This window comes from Juglans microcarpa x Juglans regia, chromosome 4D (assembly GCF_004785595.1).
Source record: "Juglans microcarpa x Juglans regia isolate MS1-56 chromosome 4D, Jm3101_v1.0, whole genome shotgun sequence".
NCBI classification, from domain to species: domain Eukaryota; kingdom Viridiplantae; phylum Streptophyta; class Magnoliopsida; order Fagales; family Juglandaceae; genus Juglans; species Juglans microcarpa x Juglans regia.
In genome coordinates, this window is record NC_054600.1 from 14,900,827 (window position 1) to 14,927,840 (window position 27,014).

Consider the following 27,014-nt stretch of genomic DNA (forward strand, 5'->3'; position numbering starts at 1 on the left):
AATGCATGCTTGACACTTGGCAAAGTCTGACAAAATCGAAAATCCCATGTGCCCCTTTCAGTTTTCCATGCATTTTTTTCTAGACAAACTTCCTTCCTTTTTCCTAGGCTTCCCTTTTCAAGAAATCTACTTTGGAACTCAAAATAAGGCCAAACAATGCTCTAGGTGTGTGGGAAAATGGGTTGGCCGAAAATCCTTTAGTCTTCCTAGGTTCCTTTTGTCCATTGATTCTTTTAGAAGGTTTCTAACATGTTGACAAGCGGCAAATTCTCTAGGGTAGGCGTGTAAGCCACCTTTTGGTGTTTCCCTACACTTCTCTCTCCATTTTAGCCCACTGTTAGGACCAGATTCATAGTGCAACACATGCATGACACATGACACTATTGACTAAGGTTTGGGTCATAGACCTAAAGCCATTGGGCCTGGGTTTCTAAATAGGGCTGAAAATTACAAGGCATTCTAGGGCTACTCCCCTCTTGGGCTTAAGTTACTAATTCAAAGACTCTAAGGTCTTCCAAAAATAACTAAAGATCTTAAAATGCTATGGCATCTAAGAATAAGTTCTATGGGCGATGCCTAGGCAAGCTCGGGTCATCATAGGATTCAATAGCAGAGGCTTATTTATATACACGATGAATGGTTGACATTTTACTCTCTATATCTTCGTGGGGTTGAGACATGCTTTAATCATGAAGAGCGGAATGCTAATTTTTCTGCCCCTTGCCCTCGTGAGCTATCTGTATTTTTTCAGAATGTATGGACTTTGGGTGCACAAATGGAGTACGACTTAATCTGTAGAGAGTGAGGAAAAGCTCGGTGGTACATGTTGAATAATTGTCGAGAGATTGATGACTATCTCAGGTATGTCGATACATACTTAGAATAGTTCTAATTAATATATATTCTATTAAAGTAGTACTATATAGAATGTGTTCAAATATTCTATTCTTTTTACTTCTATAGAGTGAGCACATAGACAAACTTAGGACAGAAGGCGTAGTGAGTATAGAGGGGAGACACGAAGAAGAATTTTCAGGATGGTTTGAACAACACGTATGCATTTAAATGTCCCATAACGTAGAATATTTGAAAACCATTTGAATTCTTAGTAACTTTTAATAATTTTGTTACTATTTCACTTGTTAGATTTTGGAACAACGTGCTCATGATCTAGCATCAGTTTCACATCAGTTTCTTCTGAATTGCATGCATTGGCCCGTGCTCCCTCAAACATAGAACTTCGATACATTACATGCACGGTTAGAGGTTATAGGTTCCATATTATGGACTGTGAATATAATCGAAAGATGCAAAACTGTGGTGTGTTGGTCGAGAGAAGTAATGGAACAAAAGATATTGACTACTATGGCGTCATACATGATGGAAGTTTATTAACAAAAGTAAACTTTAATTAAACTGACACCCCCAACAACTGTTATTACTAATTCTAATAAAATTTAAGATGCATGTGAACATGCTTATGGGGTTCAACACAATCTGTTGATGTCATTTTAAACTAGTTTTGCTAGCGAAACATGTTCACATGCATCTTAAAAGCAGGAATGCAAGAGGTGATTTTCAAGCTTTGATGCTTGTCAAAGTTAGGTGTTTTATGTTCCTTTCGATCTATATGTGGCAGTGGATCGTGTTAAAATACATGGGCTATTCCATATAGAGACATCCTTTGCTTGGGTTATGTTTACTAACAAATGTCTTTCTAGCCACCTGTAAACTTGGTGGGTGTTTTGCTAATTTTCTAAAGGATTTATTGGGGGAGTTGTGAAAGGTTTATCTTCAGAATAAATTTTATGTATGTAAAACAAGAAAATTGGTTCTTGCAGTTGAATGTGGTCTAGTGAGAGAGAGAATGGGGAGAGGGATTTCAGGAGTGAGAGAAAGGGGCTAGGTTTCGATAGGGAGGGGAGGACTTGACCAGAATGGGATTTCACTAGCAGGAGGGATTCTTGCGATTTTGGTTGGAGTGAGAAATAATTATTTTAATATTTGGCTAAGTTATTGTTTCCCCTACAAATTTGTTGAATCACTGTAGTTAATATCCAAATTTTTATAACAATGCCTAATCCAATATGATGTTTTTGGCACATATTGGCTAAGGTTTAGCTATCATTGGACTTAAGCCAATGAGAGTGCTCTTAGGGGTTATTTGGGAAACACACTTCATCTCATCTCATCTGAAAATTTCTCATAATTTGCTTTTGAAACATCAGATTAAAATACCGGGGGCGAGAATGTGACATATGTTTTTAAATGTGATTGGTGGGATCTAGATGGTGGTTGGGTTTCGATACATAGGGATAGTCACTTTACGAGTGTCAATACTACATGTAAATTGTACGAAGATGATCCGTTTGTATTGATTGGCAAGTGACCCAAGTCTATTACTTGATTGATCCAATGAAAGGGGTCGATGAAGATAATGGAGAGATTACTTGGTGAGTCATAGAGAAGTTTGTTCTTCAGAATATTTATGATGTAGGATTGGTAGTGGATCACGATTGTAGTGGAGATGAAGATGACACTCTGATTACTAAGACCTACTAGGAAGATGGAGAGGGTATTAATTTATTTGTTTACCTTGGTGCACTTAAACTAATCCCCTTATGGATGACGTCCCACCCATACATTTCGACGCATCCGTATTAAATGATCAATTAGTTGAAAATTTTGACGAATCAAAATAATCAAAACAAGGAGAAGAAGAAGAAGAAGAGTCAGAAGAAGAAGTCGATGAAGAAGATGAAGAAGAAGATGATGATGAGGAAAGAGATTATTGAAATGTTATTGAAGGAGATTCTTAAACAAGTATGAAAAATACATTTGGAGATGAAGAATAAAAGTATTAAATGTTTTATTTACATAGGTGACGGTTGCTTACATTTTTCATAATTTCTTCTAATCTAGTTCATTGAAAATATTAATTATTTTCAAGTATGCCACCAAAAAGACAACGAAGAAATATGCCTCCTCCACCAAGTCTCGAATCGGTTGAGGACTCCACTCCTGATCAAGTTGATGCACAAGAGGCAGACAACCAGTCCACACCTACTAGTAAGAAAATTCCTGTTGATAATTAATTATATTTGAATACTTGGAGAGACTGGTTTTAATAATTTTAAATATATTAGATGATGCCTTGTCACGTCGCTGTCGTGGCTTAACATGTGGCCTGGCTCTAGAAAAAAATAGAAGGAACGAGAAAATCAAGATCAACATCCCTAATAACTTCACTAGGGGTGTGGATGATAGTGCGGCATCGCTTTCCTCCTATGTTGAAACACTAATCCTAGCTTATGCATCATTTTGTGTGCTGTCATGGTGAGATGTTTCGAATGAGATTAAGGATCACATTCGGAGTTATGTACTCATGAGTTTATATACCATAGTTTTTTTAAAGATGTTTTAATTTCATATTTTTGACGCAATTCACTTCCTAAGATGAATTTGACCTAAATTTTGGTCGTAGCGAGGAAGTGCGAATTGTGAATGAGTTTATGGCTACATTATTTCGGCGTCACAATGGACGAGGCCATGACCACTTCAAGAAATTTGAGATGTTGGAAGAGGTTGCTCAGTCCCCTTTTCAAAAAATGAAGTTAGTTGATTGGAGGAAGTGTTGTGATATTTTCGCAAGCCCAAATTATCAAGTATTCTAAATTTTTCCCCTATAACTTATTTACATCTATATTGGTTTCATATATTATATTTAACATTGTTAATTTCTCTTGCAACACTTAAGTTCTATCAATGCACAGAATAGAATGTCTTTGACAATCTAGCATCGCATTGGTTCAAGGTCATTCTAACGCCTTGCCGTTAAAACGATAATTAATAACTTGTTAAAATTCAGTCATTTTTATCATAATCTTTATTTAAGTACTAACATGATTTTTTAAAATTACTAATGTGGCTTTGTTAGAAACTCAATGATCCTGAAAATTTTTCCCCCATTCATGTCTATGCTGCCACTCACACCGATGCGCACAACGAGTGGATTGATCTTGTCGCTAAAGATAATTATGTAAGTGATGTCATTTTATGTGAATAAATTAAGCCAACATGTGAATAGATATTATGTTTACTTACAATTTCTTTTAATATGTTATTTATTGTGTGTTTTCCTCCTAATTGTAGGAAAAAATGATTGAGATGCAGTCAGTCTCTAAGGAATCTTCTCCTAGAGACATGCACATATTTATGCATGTCCTCGAGACCAAGTCTGATTTGGTAAGAGGTTTGAGACGTTATTTCATACTTGTTGGTTCATCCACCATGACCTCGACTTCAGAAGTTAATAATCTTACCAGATTTGGACGCCGCATGCCAAGAAATTGAGCCGATGAAGTCGAGACAGCAGGAGTTGGAGGCACTCTTATCGCGACAATCCAATTTAGAAACGCGTTTGCAGGAGAGACAAAGAGACAAGGAGGAAATAATACGCATTGAAGTTCAAGAACAAGTCCAGATGGAGCATGTTATGTCACTCCAGTAGGATCGCCTTGGGCCAGGAAAGAAGAAGAAATAAACCTATTATTGTTCAAAACTCTTGTTTTCTAATTTTACAACTCTATAAAACATTTTCACCAGATGATGTTATTAGTGGTGTAATGTGATATAATTTGTATGCTTTTAATTCTATGAAATAATTAGTTCTGATTGGTACGTTCAAGTGTAAAGAAAAAATGTTCGAACAAGGCTTTACATTCGAACATAATTACACCGACATTCGATAAATACGTTCGAACCCAAGGCACTACGTTCGAACATATATACTCCACAAACATTCAAACTTATTCAGTTAATGTTCGAATGACTAAAAAAGATACGTTTGAACGTGCTGATTAACCATCTAAAGGTTAAGTCTTTGACGTTCGAGCAATTTCCTATTAACGTGCGAATGTGACATTCAAACGTTGCAGCACAAACGTTTGAACGTGTCTACGTTCGAACATAAAAATCAAACGTGCGAATGAAAAATACCGAACGTTATATATTTATCGTTTGAATGCTAATCGGTTGGGTAAACGTTCAAACGTTATTTTGTACGTGCAAACGTTACTTTCTGTGATGGAATTTGACTATCACAAAAACTCTTAACGTTCGAATGTTATATCTCACATAAGACTTCCAACTGTCACAAAAAAAAAAATTTAGTGACAGTTTTACAGTAAATCGTCACAAAATACTTTCTATGATGCCTTTTTGGTGACTGTTGTGGTGACAATCTCAAACCGTCACAAAAAAATTTTTGTGACGGTTTGCTTATTTTTTGTGACGATTTCATCCATCACAATAGATCAAATTTGTTGTAGTGATGTGTTCTTGGTTGTTTTGGTGGTCTTTTTTCCTATCCGGTTGTTATGGTGTCTTGGGGAAGGGAGAAAAACTAATTATTGGGTATTTTAGTTTTCATTTCGAAGGAGTCTGGACTTGATTGATTGAAATAATATGGCGTATTTGGATCTTTTATAATGTTCTTTGTTTATGGATATATCTTTTAATAGAATAGTTATATGACTAGGCCCTTGAGCTCTAGGCTTTATTTTTTTTCACAGTAGTACTCTTGTTAACTTCCAGCTTTTTGCTCAATTTCTTATGTAGTCAAATTCTCATCAGTACGAGTCAGGGGAATAGCCTCATGGCTTTACCGATCTGGGTCTAGTATGATAGACCCTATATTTTCTGTCTCTTCGATGGAAGGAAAAAGTGACGTAACACCGAGACCCAGCCAAGTGTATTTTTTAAATATCTTTAGGCTTATGCGTATGAAAAACCCAATTGAATATTTGAGTATTTTTTTTTTTGGAATAGATTACGGGCTTAAAAACTTTGTTTTGGCAGTTTATTATTTTTCTTTGGTGTTGATAATTAGGTTTAAAATCTTTTTTATGGGTCCAAGGAATTTTTGGATTAGTTGAATTATTTTTTTGAACTTGAGGCGAGGCCTATAATTCACAGAAAAAGCCCAAGCCCGTGTTAACTTATTTCAAACTCTACGTTCTACACGGTTTCGCATCCGTTTTATTCCTCTGAATGCACGCCACTTTCTCTCATCTCTAGGGTTTTATTTTGGTCTTCCATTCACCTATATATACCTCCTGTTAGCCCTCAATATTATACACGTTTTAAGCATCCTCAACCCTAGACCAAGTTGCCTCTTGTCCTCCTCACCACAGAAGATCAAACCGAGACCTCCACTCCGCTACTGCTAGCGAGGCTAGCCCGAGATGACTAGTGGCACAACTGTGGTGTTGTTGCATTACAAAGCCAACTCCTTGCGTCTTAGCCACCCAAATTCCTTAAGGGTTCACCACTCCAGCCACCTCACCACCTTCAAGTAGCCACAACCCAACCACTGCAACTCCACGCATGGAAACCAACAGGTCACTGTAACGCGAGAGGATCCTTGCCGCCAGCCATTGCCTCATACGAGATCTCCTTTGCACATGGAAGACGCAAGCCGCCATCACACTCTATTTTTGACCCCTCAAAACAGAGTAAGAAGATCTCCCCTTTCCCTCATTTTTTTTAGCCCCATTACACGACGAGAAACCACCTAGCCAACCACAAACCACAGTCTGAACACTCTTCGTCAGCCCTGATCAGCCGCACGTTCATCTTCAGCATGGTAAGCCCATGCCGAATCTACCCCCTACCTCTCACGTATTTTTTTCCCTCACGTTTTGCTTCTTCTCACCGTGTTTCTCTATCACGCATCAATTGGTCTCTCTCTCATCACTCTATCTCTCTGTCCTTAGCCACCCAGCCGCCGACGTAGCCGCCGTCCACCTCCCTACTCTTCGCACAACTCATTACCGCACGGTGAGCATGATTCTACTGTGTGGTATAATAATGTTTAAGTTCTGTTGTGTCGTGCCTTCCCATGATAGCCCATGCACTTTTAGTCGATTTGGTAAAACACTCTATCTTAGATGAGTGCTATATTAAATCTAGTTTTGTTGACTTTAGTTTTTAGATTTATATATATAGAATAAACAAAGATCTTGATGTATATTATTAAAGTATGAATTTCATATGTGAATAGTAAGTACAAAATTTTATTTATTTTTTTAAACCCCTTTAAACAGATACTAATTAAGCCTATTTTTTTTAATTAAAGGATATTTTTGCTTGATCTACTTTAATACATTTTGATATAATTATGTTATCTAATTTTATATTGCATAGTTGGACCTCAATAGTAAATAAGTTGGAAGTTAATGTTTTAGTCGGAAAGTTTAAGTGGATATTGATGGATTTAGAAAATGATGGTATTTTAGAAATTATGGAAATTTTAGGTTTTGAGAAATTACAATAGCTTGATTTCGGGTTTTAATATCGAAATACATGGCTAATTAGAAATTTATGGGAGTACGTGACTATTTTATAGGTGGCGATTGATTTTTGTTCAGTACTACTATGGAGAATTTCTGAAAAGTTAAGAATTCCAGGTAAGCGAGGTTCCTATGCTAGATTTTGCATAAAATAAAATGAGCTGAGATTGATTTTTGAAAAATATGCATGTTTTGTTATGAAAAGAAATTTGAACTACCTCAGTTATTTGTTCTGTATTACTCATGAAATTCTGTATAAGAATAAAGTATTTTCTAGCATGACTGGTGTAGACATGAGCTTATTTTTTACATTTTATTTCTGAACTGTGCAAAAGAGAGCGAATATGAAACTTTGTGCATAAATTATGTTTTTGTGATAAGATTCTATTCTGTTTTGAGGATGTTCTGTACTCTGATATGATATGATGTGATTTCTGAAAACCTCTGGCATAACATTCTGTTTCTGTTTCTGTTCAGTTCTGACCTTACCACGGGTGTAAAACTGTGGCCTTTATTCAGGTTGGTACCAACTTTTCTGTTTTTGGTGCACCCACTTTGGAAATAAAGTGGTTTTCTGTGTGCTATGTGCACACTCGCTGCTCTGAGAATGAATAAGGGGAAGATCGCATTCTATTTCTGCTTAGTTAGCTACCAGGGTTTGCACAACCCTACCACGAGGGTTAACCATGGTCTCTGTTCTGATATGATAAGATAATATGTGATGTTTCAGTTTATGCTATGCCAAGGGAAATTTTCCATAAGAATGTTTTTTGAAAGTTTCGCTCTTATATTTTTGGTAACATGTTATGATTTTGCATTCTAAAATCAAGTTTTCCAATTCTGCATTCTGAAAGGAAATATTTTGTTTAGCATTCTGAATTCTAATAAATGCTCATGTTTACACACTAGTATATGTTCTCTGCTTGTTGAGTTGTTAATAACTCACCCCTTATCTCCAAATATTTTTCAGATAATTTTGGTGGTTCAGCTGGAGAACAAGAATAAGAAGTTTTAGCAAGGTGTATTGATCGAAGAGGAATAAGTCCCCAAGGGTACAAGTACTTATTCAAGAGTCATAGTTAGTAAATTGATTATTTTTGGATATTTTAATGTGTTGGGTTAAGGATATTTTCGAGTCTTTGGGGAGTTTCTAATTTATTTTATTGAGAATTTATTTGCTGTTTTGGTGAAGGAACATAGATATCTGGATTGAGCAATGAAATTAATATTTTATGGAGTTTTCTGGATTTATAGTTGTGATATTGAAATTGATATTAAGTAATAAGAGTTAACTCTCCGGACCTTCGAGATTGGGGTGTTACAAGTGAATTCCATTGTAGAGCCGACCCGTAGGCCTTCTACCTCCATGCAGCATTGATCTGCAAGGCTTTCGCCCATTGCGGAAAATTCCCCACTACTGCGCCAATTCCAATTTTAATTTGCCGGCTACTTGTTTTTAGAAGATAATCCTTTTAAGTATATAAAATAATTCTTCTGTAAGAACTTATAAACACAGTAGTGAATAGCGAAAACAAAGAGGCCAACTTGAGCTCTCCTTCATCTTCATTTGAATTAAATAATACAGTCTATGAGAGGTTACAGCTTTACAAGAATAAATATGGAAATATACAAAGATGGAAAGAAGACTTTTTGCATGATACAAGGGAAAGGAGAAATCAAGGAAGCAGATCACGCTAGTTCTGGAGGTGATTGAATTGCTGCTATAGAGTTGGAAAGTGCAGGAATCTCGGCTACAAGTGTGGGATTTCCAGTTGGTCTAGCACCCCCCCCCCCCCTCAAAGTGATAGGGATTAAAATCACCATTAGTTTGGACCGTAGAAAAGTAAACCGAGGAGCAGTATGGCCCTTTGTGAAAATATCGCCAATCTGATTTTGAGTAGAAAGATATTTGACTTGAATGTCTTTATTGAGAACTTTTTCTCTAATGAAATGGTGGTCAACTTCAACATGTTTGGTTCGAGCGTGAAACACCGGGTTGGATGCCAAAGCAATTGCTCCAAACGTAGTCACACCAAATGGTTAGAGTGGAAGATAGGAGTACACCAAGTTCCTTTATAAGCATCTGTATCCAATATAGTTTAGCGGTTACAATGGCCAAACTGTGATATTCTGCTTCGGTGCTGCTCTTGGACACAATTGGTTGTTTCTTGGCTGTCCAGGTGATGGTTGTTTCTTATCCGGATTGCCAGCCCAATCGGAGTCACAATAAGCTTATAAGTTTATAGCACCAGGGGAAAAATAGAGACCATAGTCAATACTACCCTTAAGGTAGCGAAGCAGTCGTTTGACAGCAATCCAATGGGCTCTCTAGGATTGTGCATAAATTGGCACAATTGATTGACAGCATATGCAATGTCGGGGCGCGAGATTGTACAATACTAAAGGGCCCCAACTACACGGCGATATTCAGTTGGATCAGATAAAAGCTCACCTTCAGTTGAAGAGAGTTTCGGTCCAGAGGTTGCTGGATAGTTGAGAGCTTTAGCACCCACCATCTTGGTGCTGTCAAGCAGATCAGTTATATACCGGGTTTGACGTAGGTGTAGCCCATGTTGATCACGATTAGCCTGGACACCTAGAAAAAAACTCAGTTTACCCAGATCTTTAATTAGAAATGAATCATTGAGAGATAAAATGAAAGAATCAATAGCATCCTTGCTAAAACCAGTGACGAGGATGTCATCAACGTAAACCAACACATATAATTTTACTGAGTCGGTAGCATAGATAAACATCTATGCTAAGTAAAACGAGAAAAGTCATCAACAAAAATAACATAATATTTTGATCCACCAACCAAATACACGGAGATGTCCATACATTTGAATGAATGAGTGCTAAAGGACGATTTATTTGACGAGTTGAGTGGTAATTGTTTGGATTTCCCTAAAGGACACGACGAACAAAATCCTACTTTATTTGGTGTGGAAACATCTAAATATTTGGAAGTGACCAATTTATTTAAAACAACTTGAGACGGGTGGCCAAGACAATCATGCCACGTGTTAAGAGTGGTCGCCACGTCGAGTTTAGCCACAAAACACAAAATTTTATTTGAACAAGATTTATCATCTGCAATTGGATAGAGTCCGTTCTTAACTTGCCCTTGGAGTTGTAGTCGCCCCGTGTTGTTCTCCTTCACAGAAAAATCATTTCCAGTCAATATAAAATAGCAATCATTGTCTAAACAGAATCGGTTGATAGACATTAAATTTGAGGAAGCATTTGGACAATGAAGAACATTGGTTAGAGTAAAATTGGAATTATTTGAGGTGAGAGATGCGGTACCCATATTTTGAATCACCAAACCTGAGCCATTTCCAACTGTGATAGTTTCTTCTCCTTCATAGGACTGCGAAGTGGTGAGATTTACCGTATTGCTAGTAATATGGGCATTGGTCCCACTATCTGCATACCATACCTGTTGAGCATAAGAAGTGTTACCTTCAGCTGCCATAGCCGCAAGGTCCGATAGTGGTAAGCGGCCTTGATAGGAGAAATTAAACCGGTTATAGCAATCAAGGGCCATGTGGCCCTTTTTACTATAGATCTGACAAATGGGTCTATTGTCACCAGAGTGAGAGACATTGGTCCTGTTGCTAGAGGGCCCCATATGAGCTAGCGAACGAGTATTGGGCATAGGCGAACGAGTTTGGGTTGAAAAGCCAGGGCCTTTAGTCTTCTTTTGTGCCGTTTGTCTTGAATGAGTTTGGGCTACAAAAGCAAAGTTAGTTTCAAAAATAACAGAGGAGCTAGAGTTCTCCATCAATGTTTCAAAGTTCAGAAGTTCGGTCTGAAAATCGTCCAGAGTAAAGTCCTTGTCCCTGGTTGGAAAGGTGAAAGCAGTGACAAAGGGCATGAACTACGACTTGAGCCCACTCAAGAGATAGGTGATGAGATCCTGCTCATCTACTGGTTTTTTGGCAGCGGAAAACTGATCTGAGAAGAGCTTGGCCTCTTCGATGTAAGATAGACAGATACGGTTCCCCTGTGAAATGATTTGAAGTTGCTGTTTGAGGAAGGCAACGCGAGACCGTGAAGTCGAGGAGAAGCGGGCTTGGAGGGCATCTCATACCTGCTTCGAAGTTTCCAAATTAAGAATTGTGGAAACAAGTTTTTCAGTAGTGGAGGCATAGAGCCAACTAAGAACACTATTGTCTTTCTTCAACCAGAAAGTGAACTCCGGATTTGGGGAGCCGTCAGGCAGAGTCTTGGCTGGAGAAGGATTGGTACCATCAACAAGACCAACCATGTCTAGATGAAGCATTGAATTTTCTTATTAATTAGTTAGGTTTATTAATAAATCCAATAAAAAAAAACACATCCAAAAACATTCGTACGATTAGATCTCACAATTTTTATTTTTATTTTCAAAATACGTACTTTGCAATCTTACCCATCTACTTTTACAAAAACTAATACAAAATACATTTTGCCACAAATATTGAGGTTCCTCTTCACATAAAATAATTATATATATGCTCCCGATAATTAATAATGAAAAAAAATCTATTCATCATTCATTTTCTCATCATCTTATAATTAATATGACATTATATGACAGGTTCACAAGTGAAATATAAAATAGTCTTTTATTATCAATTGTCACATCATGAGATGATGAGTAGCATTACTAGTTAATAATTTCATGTGAACATGCAAATATATGTAATAATAATAATTAATGCTTTATCTAGAGCTCGTTGAAAAGATGGAATTTCTTTTGAAGGATTAATACAATATCTACATATAAAAAAGGCATCAGAAATTTGGTAAGAAATTAATTTATCATATATTACGTCGATCAGTAAGGCCCCATTTGGATAGTGAGATAAGAAGAGATGAAACTGTTTCTATATCCAAACGGAACCTAAAACGATCAACATACATGCATCATGCATGCTAGGTATTAATTACTTCTGTTTACTCTTTTTTCTAGAGTAACCTCTTTTTAGTTTCACCAAAACACCTGCATGCTCACGATAAGTCTAAATTCTATGCATATATGAGTCGCTTTCAATATTAACCAACAGATCCTCGAAAATGCCTAGCTATATGATTTTGACGAGTACTACTTCTATATTTATATCATGAAGACATATCTCACACGAAGTGCAAGATAACTGATTAGCTTTCTAACTTGTATAGAAAAATGCTCTAAAACCCTTATCATCACGACATTAATTAATATTGAATATATATGCCACTGCATCCATTGTTACTGAAAATGAATTAATGATATTTGTAGTCAGTAAGTACTGCGCACTCTTTTTTTTTTAAAAAAAAGTGAGTAAATATGAGAGTACGTACTTACATTACAAAATTATTTTTTTTAATGGTAATCTTACTTTTTTTTAAAAGTAGTGTGTAATGTTTACATAATCTATAATTGTATGTAAGATTACTCTATTAATTATATATATTATGGCGGTAGTTTAACCAAATAGTAGATGGCGAATACTTAAAATTAGGTCAACGAGCAAATAATAATCCAACTGCATGCAGGAGGCGTCTAACCGACGGCATATGAAGTGAATGAAACAAGTAGACATATAAAAAGTATATATGTTTCCGGACGGCCTGCTATTCAATCCAATTAATGCCCGCGCCATTCCAACGCGCAATCCCATTGGTAGGATCAGTGCAAGACCCATGATCGGTGGGGCGTGGGGTTCGCACCTGCACTCTCAATGACAATATTATTTTCTTAATTGGGGAGTGGGTTCGAATTCAGGTTTTATTTGAAGAACCGGACTATATGTCATCAGGTTATTAGATTTTTTATTTATAATTATATATATATATATATAGATCACACCTAATGCTTTTTTGTCACGAATGACATGGAAATTAGCGAGCATGCTCCCAATAATGTTTCCATTTGCTGATGTACATGATTCCCATTACCGGAGGCCGATGGCTATTGAAATTAATAATTTTTTATTGTACAATTAATTAGGCTTTATCGGGTGGTCCACGTTTCCTTAATTTATTCGCCTTGTTTGCTTTTGATTGTCTTTGAAATATGATTTGGTCTCACAAGATTTGTGTAATAAATTAAAACCATACGGCCCAGAGAAGAGACAAACAATGCGCGCATAAACTTGTATGTTTATGTCTATATATATATATATAGAGAGAGAGAGAGAGAGAGGTTATATATATAGTCTAAGGTCAGGGTGATATAGAAGTACGCAAGATATTAAAGGGATATTTCTTGAAACTTGGGAGTTGGGAGGGATCCATCAGCGCGGCTGCTTTACCAGTAAAACATTGCATATATGCAAGTGACTAATTATGAACAATAAGAATCTATAATTATTTTAAAGTTTTTTTTTATTTAAAAAATGCTAAAGTTTTCTTTATTTAAATATTTCATTAATTTTACCAAATTGTACTCTATTTAAATTAGAGTACTTGTAAATTATAACTATAGGTACATTATTAGTACTTGTACAATAAATATTGGAAAATGCTATGGGAAATGAGTAAGAATATATATAGAACCATTTTTATATTTCTTTTACAACTTTGCTTGGAGTCCATTTTTGGAAAATGTAATATACTTTTATCATGGTATATATAGAGCAATCTAATTGTTCTGGAACAGTTTTGCCATGACTTTGAATATGTAGTTTCTCAAATTTTACTTGAGGATCCTTCAAAATCCCTATTTTCTTCATTATGGAGAAGACCCTGGGGTCTTGCTTGTGACCGAACGATTAACTGGTGAAAACTATCATCCATGGGCGAGATCAATGTCGAACGCCCTAATTGCTAAGAACAAAACAGGATTTATTACTGGAATCCTTAAGAAGCTAATTGATGAAGCTGATCCTCTCTGTTCAACGTGGGTCCGATGCAATGATATGGTGGTTTCATGGATCATAATCTCAGTTGCTAAGAACATTGGTTCAAGCATCCTCCACATAGACAACGCAACAGATATGTGGAAGGATCTAAAGGATCGATTTGCGCAAGGTAACCGTTTGATAATTTTTCAGTAAAAAAGACCAAACTATCCAAGCTAATGGTTACATTCAGAAAATTATACTTCTAAGTAGTATTTAATTACGGTATTTTATAAAAATCATGACTTCTATTTAAAATAGAGTTATAATTAAATTGGTTGTAAAAAGGCTTAAATCTTTAATTATTCAAGTTTTTGGTACTACAACAGTACTCATCTCACTTCTATCCTATTCATGTACTGAAGTGATGCTGTATATGCATGACCTATAACCCTTGTATCAACTTATAATAATTCTTTTTAACTGAATAGTTATTATATATATATATATATATATATATATATATATATATATATATTATTAGGATTCAATAGCAGTGACGTACATGTGAATTGGGTCCTTCAAGTATTCGTGCGTTGAGTGTCATCAAAACATGATACCTTTAAGTTAGGCATCAACATATATATTGATCTTGTACGTCCATAAAATAACTTGTGTTCATTCTTTTTATATTTTAATCCTCATGAATAGAATAATATTTTACCCTTAAGTCATAATATTTGAATTCTTGCATATATATCAAGGATTGTCTGATCAGGACCCGCGATTTAATTTAATTTAGAGATATTAATCATGATTCAATTTTGGTACTTTCATTGACGAACATGCAGAATTAAGCAATTATATTACCCTAATTAACTAAAATACTTGCTAAGGATGAAGGATGAATGGGGTTTAGAGACTTAGAAGGCTTTAACCTTGCATTAATTGCAAAACAAGGGTGGAGACTAATTCAATATCCTTCCTCCTTAGTTTCACAAGTTCTAAAGGTCAAGTATTTCCAAGAGACCTTTCTTGAATGCTAGGAAGGGTCAAAAACCATTATATCTATGAAGAAGTATATTTAAAACAAGGCTACTGATTGAGGCTGGGACTTATTGGAGAATTGGGACCGGTGAAGAGGTAAGAATATGGGGTGATAAATGGCTACCAAAAACTATACCATCAGCAATCAACAGCCCAGTGTCTTAGCTTGATGCCAATCATGCCAAAGTTTAGGAACTAATAAAGCAAGGGGAGAAGAGATGGGATATGGAGCTTGTTGAGCATATTTTTGATAAAGAAGAAGCATATCTCATTACTTAAATACCAATCAGCTCCTTTACTAGTCCTGATAAGTTGATATGGAAAGGTTCAAGCATATTCACGGTCAGAAATGCATACCATATGCATCAAGAGATGAGTCAGGCAATTAAAGCGTAACCCTCGAGTAGTCATAATTTCAACAAGATATGAAAAATTCTCTGGCAACTACAAGTCACACCAGGAGACAGAGTTTTCTTGTGGAGAGCTTGCTTAAATGCACTGCCAACTCAATCTAACCTTTTTAAGAGGAAGATGGTAGACCATCCAAAGTGCACACTATGTAGCATTAAGGAAGAGAGAGTAACACATGCTTTATGGGAATGTGAGTCAGCTAGAGATGTTTCGAGTCAGTGTTCCAAGAGTCTACAGAAAAGTCATTTCTCACAGATGAATATGCTAGAAATTTTTTAGGCTATTGCAAAAACTATGAATACAAATAGTCTTAAGGAATTTGCAATGGTAGCAAAGCAGATTTGGTGGAGGAGGAATGAGTTCATCTTTAACCAAGATTTTAGACATCCTAATCAAGTAGTCAATGCAACAAAGCATAACTTGAAAATGATGAAAGAACTATAAGTGGAAAAAAGTATTCCTTCAGCACATAGCAACAGCAACAATATTGTTTGGTAGCCACCTCCTACGCATTTTTACAAGCTTAATTGGGATGTAACAGTGGACAAAACTAGAGCTAGAGTGGGATTGGTATAGCAGTCAGAGATTTTGAAGGCTTCTAGTTGCTACTATGAGAAGAAAGTAATGCCTATTTCCTCTTCCTTCTCTGGCTGAAGCATATGGGGCACTGCAAGTAGTTGATTTTGCGCTGGATCTAGGGTTAGAGACAAGGTTATTTTTTAAGGGGATTTTTTACAAACAGTTCAAGCTTTGAAGAAAGAAGAGGATCAAATGTCCAGCTTTGGCATGTTTGTTTTGAAGCCAAGATGAAACGTAGAAATTTTGTTAATTGGAATGTCACTCATGTCAAGAGAAGTGGCAATGTGATGGCCCATCATCTTTTGGCACAAGATGCCTTAGTCATTTCTGATGTAATGGTTACTATGGAGGATATTCTCCATGTATTTCAAATTAGATATAATGGAATAAGCTCTTACGCTTCCTTTCAAAAAAAAAAAAAAAAAACTAAAATACAGCTTGCTACTCTCGGATGAGAATATAATTAACAGATGATCTAGTACTTGTTATTTCCACACTAGCTAGTGGTAATCTCGAAGATGCGCGCATGTAATTAGGCTTGTTATTTTTATAAATGATCGATCGATGCACATGATAACATATATATATATATATATATATATATATAGCTAGAGTAGAGATTAATGTGATCTGGCTTGATCTAACATATTACAAATTAGACCCTCCATTTCCGGAAAAATAATAAATATATAGATAAATAATTTGGCCCTGAATCCAAAACTGTAATTTCCTTCTTGTTAAGTTATCAGAGGACAGAATTAATAACATCCAAGCTGAAAGAGATCAGAAGTTATAAAGATACATCCACAGTCATTAATTAATGGATCGAGATAGAGAAAAATAAAACAGTAGTACTGGTCGAGAGTAGACGATCATGATCGATCAACAATGAACATCAAGGATTAACACAAAGAAAATAAAAAGGAAGAAAGGACCTGAATAACAGTACCATGCATGCGTGCCCTCCTCTATACATGATTTTAGATTTTAGAAGAGTAAATAATAATTAATAGAAGAAAGAAAAACAAACGGAATGTCTAGTTATATATATGTTATCCTGATTCTACCAAGTGGCTGAATTAATTTGCTGACATTTTTGTATGATAATATAAGCGTATGGAAACTATAAAGTCTCTCTCTCTCTCTCTCTCTCTCTCTCTATATATATATATATATATATATATTCTTAATTAATCTGCATGTATTAATGAACTAGCCGAAATATATATTAAATATAATTATTACAGGCCTACAGCTTTAAAATTTAAGTGAATTAATATTCAAAGATATGAATCAATATGTATAAATTAACAAGACAAATTGAAGTACAAGCTAGCTAGGACTACTATTAATTAATATTTGTTCTATTTTTTGGCTGAGTAAGTAATTATTAGCAGCACTTTATATAAGATAATGAGAAAATTAATTACGAAGCAATTAAGCACCTAATTGCATTTGAAAATCATGAGTTGAAAAGCAAAGCCATATATAGATCGAGACATATATTAAGTAGTAGTATACATGCATACATGATATATATAATCCGTGAAATTATTCTCACCTTGATCATGATCGATCTCTAACTTTCATTTTCTTCCCTACTAATTGTGTCTTAATTAATCTTTCGATCTCACCCATGGATCTGATCATCTTCACAAACCCTAAAAAGTCTAATATTGTGGCCGGCCATGACCCGCCCAAGGATTATAAGCCTCATGGTTCAACTCATGCCCACCGTTGGGAAGCAAATTTGGAGGCAAATTATTATAGACCGGCATCTGTGAATGCTCATGACCCATTCCACCTTGCAGCTGCTGCCCTCCGCCACTTCTGAATCCCGGCGGCGGGGAGATTCCACCACCACCACCACCACTAGCCACCTCATGTCCCTGTCCGGCAGGGCCACCACTTTCGTCTTCATCCTCCAAAGGCAATCTTTCGTAGGTGGCATTAGAAAATGTCGCCGCCATCACCATCACCGACCCAGCAGCCACAAGCGGGCCCACGACACTGCCCCCCACCACCTGACCTTGTCCGCCGGCGAGATAGATGGTGAGTCCGGTGGAGCCGGGGGGTGCGGGTCCGGGAAGAAACGAACCTGTGAGTGAGAGAATCTCGAAGCGGCCTTGAAGTGCCATGACAGCAGCTGCAGGCGCAGACGGCTGGCGAAGCGAAACGTTTGTGACGGTGCCGCTGGCGCTGAGCACACAAACACCTCTCTGCCGCCTTCTCGCGAATTGAGCCACACTATCTGCAACATCAGCTCCACTTGCTATTTCCATGACATGGCTCCGAAGAGCATTAGGGCTGTCCCGGGTGACAAATATAGGCGGTTTCGGCTTGTTTTTGGAGCCAGCAGGGCGGCCTCTCGGCCGTCGAGTGGCTGCTTCGATTGCGCCTTCTCTCGGCTCCTCACTGTTCTCCCTTTCTTCCTCTTCTTCGTTCCCACCTCTGCTGTTTCCGGTTCCACTGTCATCATTAATGGATATTCCCAGATCTGGTTGTTTCATTGGCGATGAATTTGCCGAGTTTTCCAGTCCAGCTAGACCCACCTGCCCGGTCCACCATCGGTTTGCCATGATTTCAACTCAAGCACAAGCAAAAAAAGAGAGACGATGATCAAAATCAACACTAAAAATCACCCGAAGAAATAGTTGTTTAGGTCATGCATCTAAATCTAAACTCACACAAGTCAAAACCAAGAAAGATCAAGATGTTTGCTTGGGTTTGTGAAGTGCAGAAGGCCTAAACAACCAAACTACCCAAAAGTGATTTGAAAGCTTAAACCCGAAGAACGATCTTTACGAAAGGAAACACAGATTAAAGTAGTGATGAGAAACAGAATTAATATGGTAAAAAAAAACAAAAAAAAAAAAAACGAAGAGAAACCAAAAGGATGAACAAGAAAAGAGATAAGTTAAATTTATGGAGTGTATCTCTATGGAACTCTTGGGGCTTTTTGGTGCATCTTTGCCTTTGATTGGGTGGCTTTGACGGTGGGAGTGTGTGTTAAGCTACAGGAAAGATGTTGGCTCTTTTACTAAAATCTCTCTATATCTTGCTTTGAGAAATGAGAAGTGAACAAGAGAGGTGGAGGAAGTGTTGGGAAATTAGGGTTTGTTTGGTTGCGTTGGGTCGCGTGCGCGTGTGAAGGTGGGTTGCACGTCCTCCTCCTCCTCTCGCATACCGACATATGCTACACATTCATACCACCCGATCGAGCTCTTTGTTCTTATAATTGCTGACCTCCTTTGAATTTTTAAAAATATAAACAAATTCCATTTGGCGAGCAGCTAATTTACTTCCTTTATATTCGTGGGTTTTGCTCTTTGATGGGAAAGTAGCGAAGAAAAATTATATTTGTATGATAGAATTTGATTTATAAATTTTTATTTGATTTTAATAGTTTCTTGTAAATTAAATTATATCATGTTAATATTATAGAGTGTGTATTCTCTATATTGGTTTGTAGGTACATAAAAGGTCCTATTAATAAAGTAGTAGATTCATCACATAGCCTACGAAAATTCTTAAATTAAAGGGTGCAGCTACAGTGATCGATAAATGTTACCGACGTGACTAGTTTTTATATTTTAAAAAAACAAAAATGGTATGAGTTTTCCTCTCCCAAAACCCGATACCCCATTCTTCAACATCCCGCACTTTCATGAATTTGAGAAGAAGAGGGATTAGAGTCAACAGGATAATTACCAACACTATAACAGAATGTGTCTTTTGTGATAAAAAAAATTGTTACAAAAAAATGAGAAACCGTCACTAAAGATATTTGGTGACGGTTACAACCAACACTATAACAGAATGTGTCTTTTGTGACAGAGAAAATTGTCACAAAAAAAATGAGAAACTGTCACTAAAGATATTTGGTGACGGTTTGTAACCGTCACCACGACCGTTACCTAAAGTGCGTCACAGAAAATAATTGGTGACGGTTTACTATTCAACCGTCACAAAAAAATTTTTTAGTGATGGATGGAGGTGTTCCGTTTGGTAGAACGTTCCATTTTTTGTGACGGTTGAGAACTGTCATAGAAAGTCATGTTCGGATGTCAAATTAAACGTTCGAACGGTAACCTGATCGATTAGCGTTCGAATGAGAGAAGTTGACATTCATTGAATATAGTTCGAACGTATCATATTTACGTTTGAACGTTCATGCGTCCGAACATTAATTAGACTAAACGTTCAAAATTCTGTTCAGACGTAAATGGACTAATGTTCAAACGTTAGCATTAACGTTTGGACGTTATTTCAAATGTAAACGAATGAGCGTTCGAATGCAAGTGGTACGTTCAGAGGTTTGTTGGAACGTTAATTGTTGACTCATTCGAACGTTTTGTTCGTTTGAGGGTCAGAACGTTCGAACTTATAGGCCTACGTTCGAATGTTACGATACACAATATGTATTCACGTTCGAACGTTGGTTCGAATGTGAACAAATATTCGAATGTTTTTACTTTACATTCGAACGTACAGATCAGATATACTAATTTTATAAAATTTAAAAACATATTACTTGTTTTATCATATTACATACCATCAATTAAAAAGTAACAATGTCTTATACAATTTTAAAATTAGATATTAAAACAAGCCACCATTACAAAAGACAAATTTATTTCTTCTTTTTTTCTCGCCCACCGCAATTCTGTTGTAATGACATAACACGCTCCATTTGCACCATCATCTCCCGTTGTATTTGCTCTTGTACTTCACTGCGTATTCTTTCCTCCTGGTCTCTCTGTTGGTTCTGCAAACGCGTCTCTAAATGAGACTGCCGTTCTAAGAGAGACTCTAACTCTTGTTGTCTCGACCTCATATACTCATTCTCACGCCGTGCATCTTCTAAATCTGCCGTAAGATTATTAATTTGTGAAGTCGATGAGGTTGAGGAGGATGAACATCTATGCTTGATAGATCGTCCCAAACCTCTTGTCATACTAGACTGCGGCCCGAGCACTTGCTTGAATATGTCTATGTCACTAGGAGAGGATTCCTCAGAAGTCGACTGCATCTCCATCATTTTTTCCTGTAATTTGAAAGGTAATGATCGTAAATAATTAGTAGCGTATTAAAAGAAATAAAAATAAAAACTAAATTATTCAAATGTTACATAAATAATTTATTTAACAAAATTAACACTGCTTACATAATTATCTGCAGCGACAGGATCCATCCACTCACTATGCTCATTAGTGTGAGCAGCAGCATAGACATGAATGAGGGAAAAGTTTTCAGGATCGTCACGTTTCTAACAAAGTGACATTAGCAATTTTAAAAATATAATGCTAATACTTAAATAAAAGAATATCAGGAAAATAAATGAAATCTATAATTTTTTAATTACTATTTTTTCAGCAAGATGGTGGAATGACCTTGAAACGGCATGATGGTGGACAGTCGGAGCGGATCTATTCTGTGCATTTGTAGAACTCAAGTGCTACCAAATATATTAAGAATGTTAATTGTAATATGTATACATATAATATATAGAACGAATATGAATGTAAATAATTAAAAGATATAAATGTAAAATACCTGATAATCTGGAGATGCGAAAAGATCACAACACTTTCTCAAATCATCTAACTTCATCTGTTGAAAAGGAGACTCCGCAGCCTCTTCCAACGTCTCAAACTTCTTGAAGTGATCATGACACCGTCCTTTGTGACAACGGAATGGTGTAGCCATCAACTCATTCACGGTTCTCAAATCCTCGCTACGGCCAAAGTCGATGTCAAATTCATCCTAACAAGGGAATCAGGTCAAAAATATCATGATATACTAATCTAGGTGAAAAAAATGTACTCTCAAAGTAAACTCACCAGCACACGACTTCGAATGTGCTTCTTAATCTCATTCGGAATATCTCACCATGAGCGCACATAAAATGGAGTATAAGCTCGAACTACTGTGCCAATATAGGAGGAAAGCGCTGCTGCACTATCATCCACTCCTCCAGTAGAATTATCAGGAATTGTGATTTTCAGTTTTCCATACCTTCTATTTTTTTCAAGAGAGATGCCACGTGTATAGGCACGACCGCGACGTGCAGATACGTCAACTACATGATAATAGATAGTATAATTATAAATTATATAGTTATTGAGACAAAAGTATTAACTATATTTTGTATTATCAGCGACAATATTTCCTTACTGGTGGGTGTCGACTGGCTGTTGTTCTCTTCTGTGTTAACTTGATTTTCAGGAACGGATTCCTTGAGTGGGAAGTCCTCAATGGGTTCAGGACTTGGACTTGGTGGAGGCACATTTCTTCGTTGTCGTTTTGGAGGCATTCTTGAAAATAATTAATTATATCAAAGAAAATTAATTAGAAGAAATTTTGAAAATTCAAGATATTTTATAGTCACCTATATGAATTAAATATTTAGTCTTTTATTCTTCATCTACGGATGAATTTTCTATACTTGTTTTAGAATCTCCATCAATAACATATTCATTATCATCATGCACCTCTTCTTCATTGTCCTTATCCACCTCCTGTCCGGATTCTGATTCGTCTTCATCTTCTGACTCTTCCTCTTCTTCTTCCTCCTCACTTACTTGAATTGAATGATCATTTAATACAGACGGGTCGAGATGAACGGGTGGGACATCATCTCTACACAAGGGGAGCAACTCTAGTGCACCGAGGTCAACAAACAAGTTAATACCCTCTCCATCTTCCTGGTATGCCTCTACAATCGGAGTGTCATGATCTTCATCTCCACTATTCTCATAATCTGCACTCGTTCCTGCTTCATATATATTTCGAGAGACAAATTTTTGTACGACTCACCAAGTTATCTCTCCACTATCTTCATCAACACTTTCCATTGGATTAATCAAGTAATAGATTTGGGTAGCTTGACAAGCCAATACAAATGGATCATCTTCGTACCATTTAGATGCAGTATTGGCACTTGTAAAGTGATTATCTCTATGTATCGAAACCCGACCACTGCCTAGATCCCACCAATCACATTTAAAGACATATGTTACAGACCCACCCAGATATTTCAATCCGATAATATCACGTATGGCACCATAATAGTCAATATCATCTGTTCCATGACTCCCCTCGACCAACACACCACAGTTTTGAGTCTTTCTATTATGTTCACGATCCAGAGTATGAAATCTATAACCTCGAACCGTGCATGCAGTGTATCAAAGTGCTCTATTTGAGGGACCACGGGCCAATGCATACAATTAAAAAGAAATTGATCCCGGATCACGAGCACGTTGTTCCAAAATCTAAAAATTGAAATAGTATATATTTATTATTTCATTATCCAGAGTTAAAATTTTCAAAATATAACATATATTTAATTTTAGTTCATACACGTTCTTCAAACCATCCAGAAAATTCTTCCTCGTGTCTTGCCTCTATATTTTCTACGCCTTCCGTCCTAAGTTTGTCTATGTGCTTACTGTTATAACATATTGTAAAAGAAGTATATTTTGAGCACAACAATTATAGTTAATTTTAAGAAAACTATAATTATTCGAAGCATGGAATGACATACCTGAGATAATCATCAATCTCCCGGCAATTATTTAGCACATACCACTGAACTTTACCCAACTCTCCATCAATTAAATAGTAACCCGTTCGTGCACCCAAGGGTCGTACATTTTGGGAAAACACTGATAGCTCACGAGGAGGCGGAGCAGCAAGATCAGCATTTCGCTCTTGACGATTAAATCTTGTCTCAACACCACGAAAATATAGAGAGTAAAATGTTAACCATTCATCGTGTATATAGGCCTTTGCTATTGAACTCTCAGCTCTGACTTTATTCCCAACAGTGCGCTTCAGTCGACCCAAATATCTTTCAACTGGATACATCCAACGGAACTGCACTGATCCACCCAAATGTATTGCTAAATGGACCATGACATCAAAAAATGATGGTGGAAAGATCTGCTCGAATTTACATAGTATAGTAGCAATGTCTTCTTCCAATTTCGACAACACATCTCAATTTACTACTCGAGCGCACAAATCCTTAAAAAACATACAGAGTTCAGATATGGCGACACATACATTAGATGTCATCTTCCTACGAATTTCCACAGGTAATAACTTTTGCAAAAATACGTGACAGTCATGACTTTTCAATCCACTGATTTTCCAGTCATCAGGACTCACGCATCTACCAATATTTGAAGCATAACCATCTGGCAACTTCACACCTTGCAACCATTTGCAGAAATCCATCCTCTCCTCCCTGGTCATCGTAAAACATGCATGTGGCATGACCACCCTATTGCCTTCCACCCGCAAATGTAGATTATGTTTAATTCTCATTCTCTCAAGATCTTTTCTCATCTTGATCCCGTCTTTCGTCTTTTTGTTAATACTCATCAATGTACCTAGTATATTATCACAAATATTCTTCTCTATGTGCATTACATCCAAACATGTCGCAACATGCAGGACGACCAATACGGCAAGTCAAAAAAAATACTACGCTTTGTCCAATTCAATTCTGCTGTGCCTCGTTTTCTCTTGTTCTTTCCCTGACCTTTGCCAAAATTGTTCACTTTAACATGTTGCAGTTGTTCCACTATCTCTTCCCTAGACAACTCTTTTGGTGCAATTCTATCCTCTACTCTCCCATCAAACTTAGCACATTCTCTTCTCCATGCATGATTTACTGGTAGATAACGTTGATGACTCATGAAATACAACTTCTAAGAATATTTTAGCCACTCACTAGCAGTTTTTTTATTACACGTCGGACACGCTAATTTCCCTTTCATACTCCAGCCGGAAAGATTCCCATATGCCAGGAAATCATTTATGGTCCACATTACCGCAGCATGCATCTGAAAAGATGTCGACATGGATGCATCATAAGTTCTAACACCTGTTTCCCATAACTCTTTCAACTCTTCAATCAACGGCTGCATGAATACGTCAATGTCATTCCCAGGTGATCTCGGGCCAGGGATGAGTAAAGTTAACAAAACTTTTGGGGCCTTCATGCATCTCCATGGTGGAAGATTGTACAGAATCAATACCACGGGCCAAGTGCTATAACTTGTACTCATATTCCCAAAAGGGTTGAATCCATCTGTTGTGAGTCCCAGGTGCACGTTCTGAGCTTCTATCCCAAACTCTGGATATTGATTATCGAAAGACTGTCATGCAAGTGAATCACCTGGGTGCCTCATATATGCGTCATTCTTAACTCTTTTCTCCTCTTGCCACCTCATATCATGAGCTGTTTTCTTACACATATATAGTCTTTGCAACCTAGGTTTCAAGGGAAAATATCGCAACACCTTAACCGTCACGTTTTTCTTACCCTTTCACCTCGACTCTCCGCATACAGGACATGCTTGTTTCTCCTCGTTCTCCTTCCAGAACAAAACACAATCATTCTTACATGCATGTATGGACTTGTACTCAAATCCTAATCTCTTTCTCAACTGTTTCGCTTCATAAAAGTTCTTGGGCAATGCAGATCCTTCCAGAAGCATCTCATTAAATAAGTCCAATACCATGTTTATTGCTTTCGTCGACATCCCGCACAATGAGTTAATGTGAAGCAACCGAACAATAAACGACATTTTGGAATGTTTTATATAGCCTGGATAAAGCTCGCGCTTTGTATCTTTCTACATTGAAGCGAAATTATCACAATCAGTCCCTCCGCCACTTGAGGCATTGTCATCATCCTCATCCATAAACATCCCCGCTCCAATGTCACCCAACATCTCCTCCATCTCATCCTACTCATAATCATCATCTATGTGCCACAAATAATTGTGATGATCGACCAATATATCTACTGACTGTTCATATGGCTCGCCATGCAGTACCCATCGAGTATACCCCAGATCCATACCATTCACAAATATATGACTTTTTACTTCATCCAACCCTATCGCACACAAATTTTTACACCCTCGACATGGACACTTAATGTAACCACGACTATCAGCAGAGGCTCGTGCAAAATCAATGAAGGTTCTTACTCCACGCACATAGGGTATGTAATCCTTTCCAAGTCTATCGCCCAGACGCATCCAAGTTTTGTCCATTTCTAAAAGCATCTATCTATTAATAACATGTATATAGAAAATTCACATGCATGTGATGCTCCAATACGAAGTTGCTTTTTTGATAATATAGTTGGTCCTATCCCATTCGAGATTATATTATCCATATTGCACAAATCTCGTCACTCTACTACTTTCCACGTTAGTAGAAATTTCGGCAGTATCTCCCCATAGTTCTCCAAGTATACATGTTCAAATAGAGAGATTGTGACCCTACGAATAGTATACCCGAAGAACAGTAGAGGAAGACACCGAAACTTCATATTAAAAGTGGAAAGTAGGAGTAACAAAAATGTACAATACAGATAATATAATCTCAAACTGTCTATACTGGACAATTCAGGAATTGGTGGACACATAAATGTACACTAATTCCCAAACGGGTCTAAGGTTATTTATGCAATGTCACACGCATCTATAAAAAAACACTACAAACAATATCTTCATGTTCTGTGTCTAGATTGTCAAACAAATAGTATTGTATGCTATATTGTTAAACTAGAGAGAGATGGAAGAATATATTCACAAGTTTCGTCTTATGAGTAGATACGAGCCAGAATGATCTTGAAGAAATATCTATATTTTAGTCTAATTGCTTAACTATCATAAACTCTCCAATCCTGACAACTCTCAATTAGTAATTGTCAAGACCGGAAGAGAGTAGTCAAGGCTGGAGAGACAATGATAGTCAAGCAAATTGATAGACATTTCTTCAAGAT

The 27,014-nt window shown here is 36.8% G+C and overlaps 2 protein-coding genes across 2 annotated transcripts; both read right to left on the bottom strand.

Annotated features, from left to right (window-relative positions):
* Positions 1 to 10,384: 10,384 nt before the first annotated feature.
* LOC121258996 lies at positions 10,385 to 11,052 on the bottom strand. The gene is made up of 2 exons (XM_041160464.1): positions 10,662 to 11,052; positions 10,385 to 10,509 (listed from the first exon to the last, which is right to left on the bottom strand). The coding sequence occupies exons 1-2, from the start codon at positions 11,011 to 11,013 to the stop codon at positions 10,469 to 10,471; spliced, it is 393 nt and encodes a 130-aa protein (XP_041016398.1). The 5' UTR covers positions 11,014 to 11,052; the 3' UTR covers positions 10,385 to 10,468.
* Positions 11,053 to 17,670: 6,618 nt separating this feature from the next.
* LOC121259048 (AT-hook motif nuclear-localized protein 19) lies at positions 17,671 to 19,275 on the bottom strand. Its single transcript, XM_041160531.1, has one exon. It carries the CDS (start codon positions 18,778 to 18,780, stop codon positions 17,872 to 17,874), a length of 909 nt encoding a protein of 302 aa, XP_041016465.1. The 5' UTR covers positions 18,781 to 19,275; the 3' UTR covers positions 17,671 to 17,871.
* Between the last annotated feature and the right edge of the window lie 7,739 nt (positions 19,276 to 27,014).

Excerpts from the sequence above, each read along its gene's own strand:
- LOC121258996 (XM_041160464.1), bottom strand. The coding sequence starts at position 11,013 with ATGCCCAATACTCGTTCGCTAGCTCATATGGGGCCCTCTAGCAACAGG. Across the intron at positions 10,510-10,661 it reads TTTGGTGATTCAAAATATGG|GAGAACAACACGGGGCGACT; the intron begins GTACCGCATCTC and ends TTTTCTGTGAAG.
- LOC121259048 (XM_041160531.1), bottom strand. The coding sequence starts at position 18,780 with ATGGCAAACCGATGGTGGACCGGGCAGGTGGGTCTAGCTGGACTGGAA.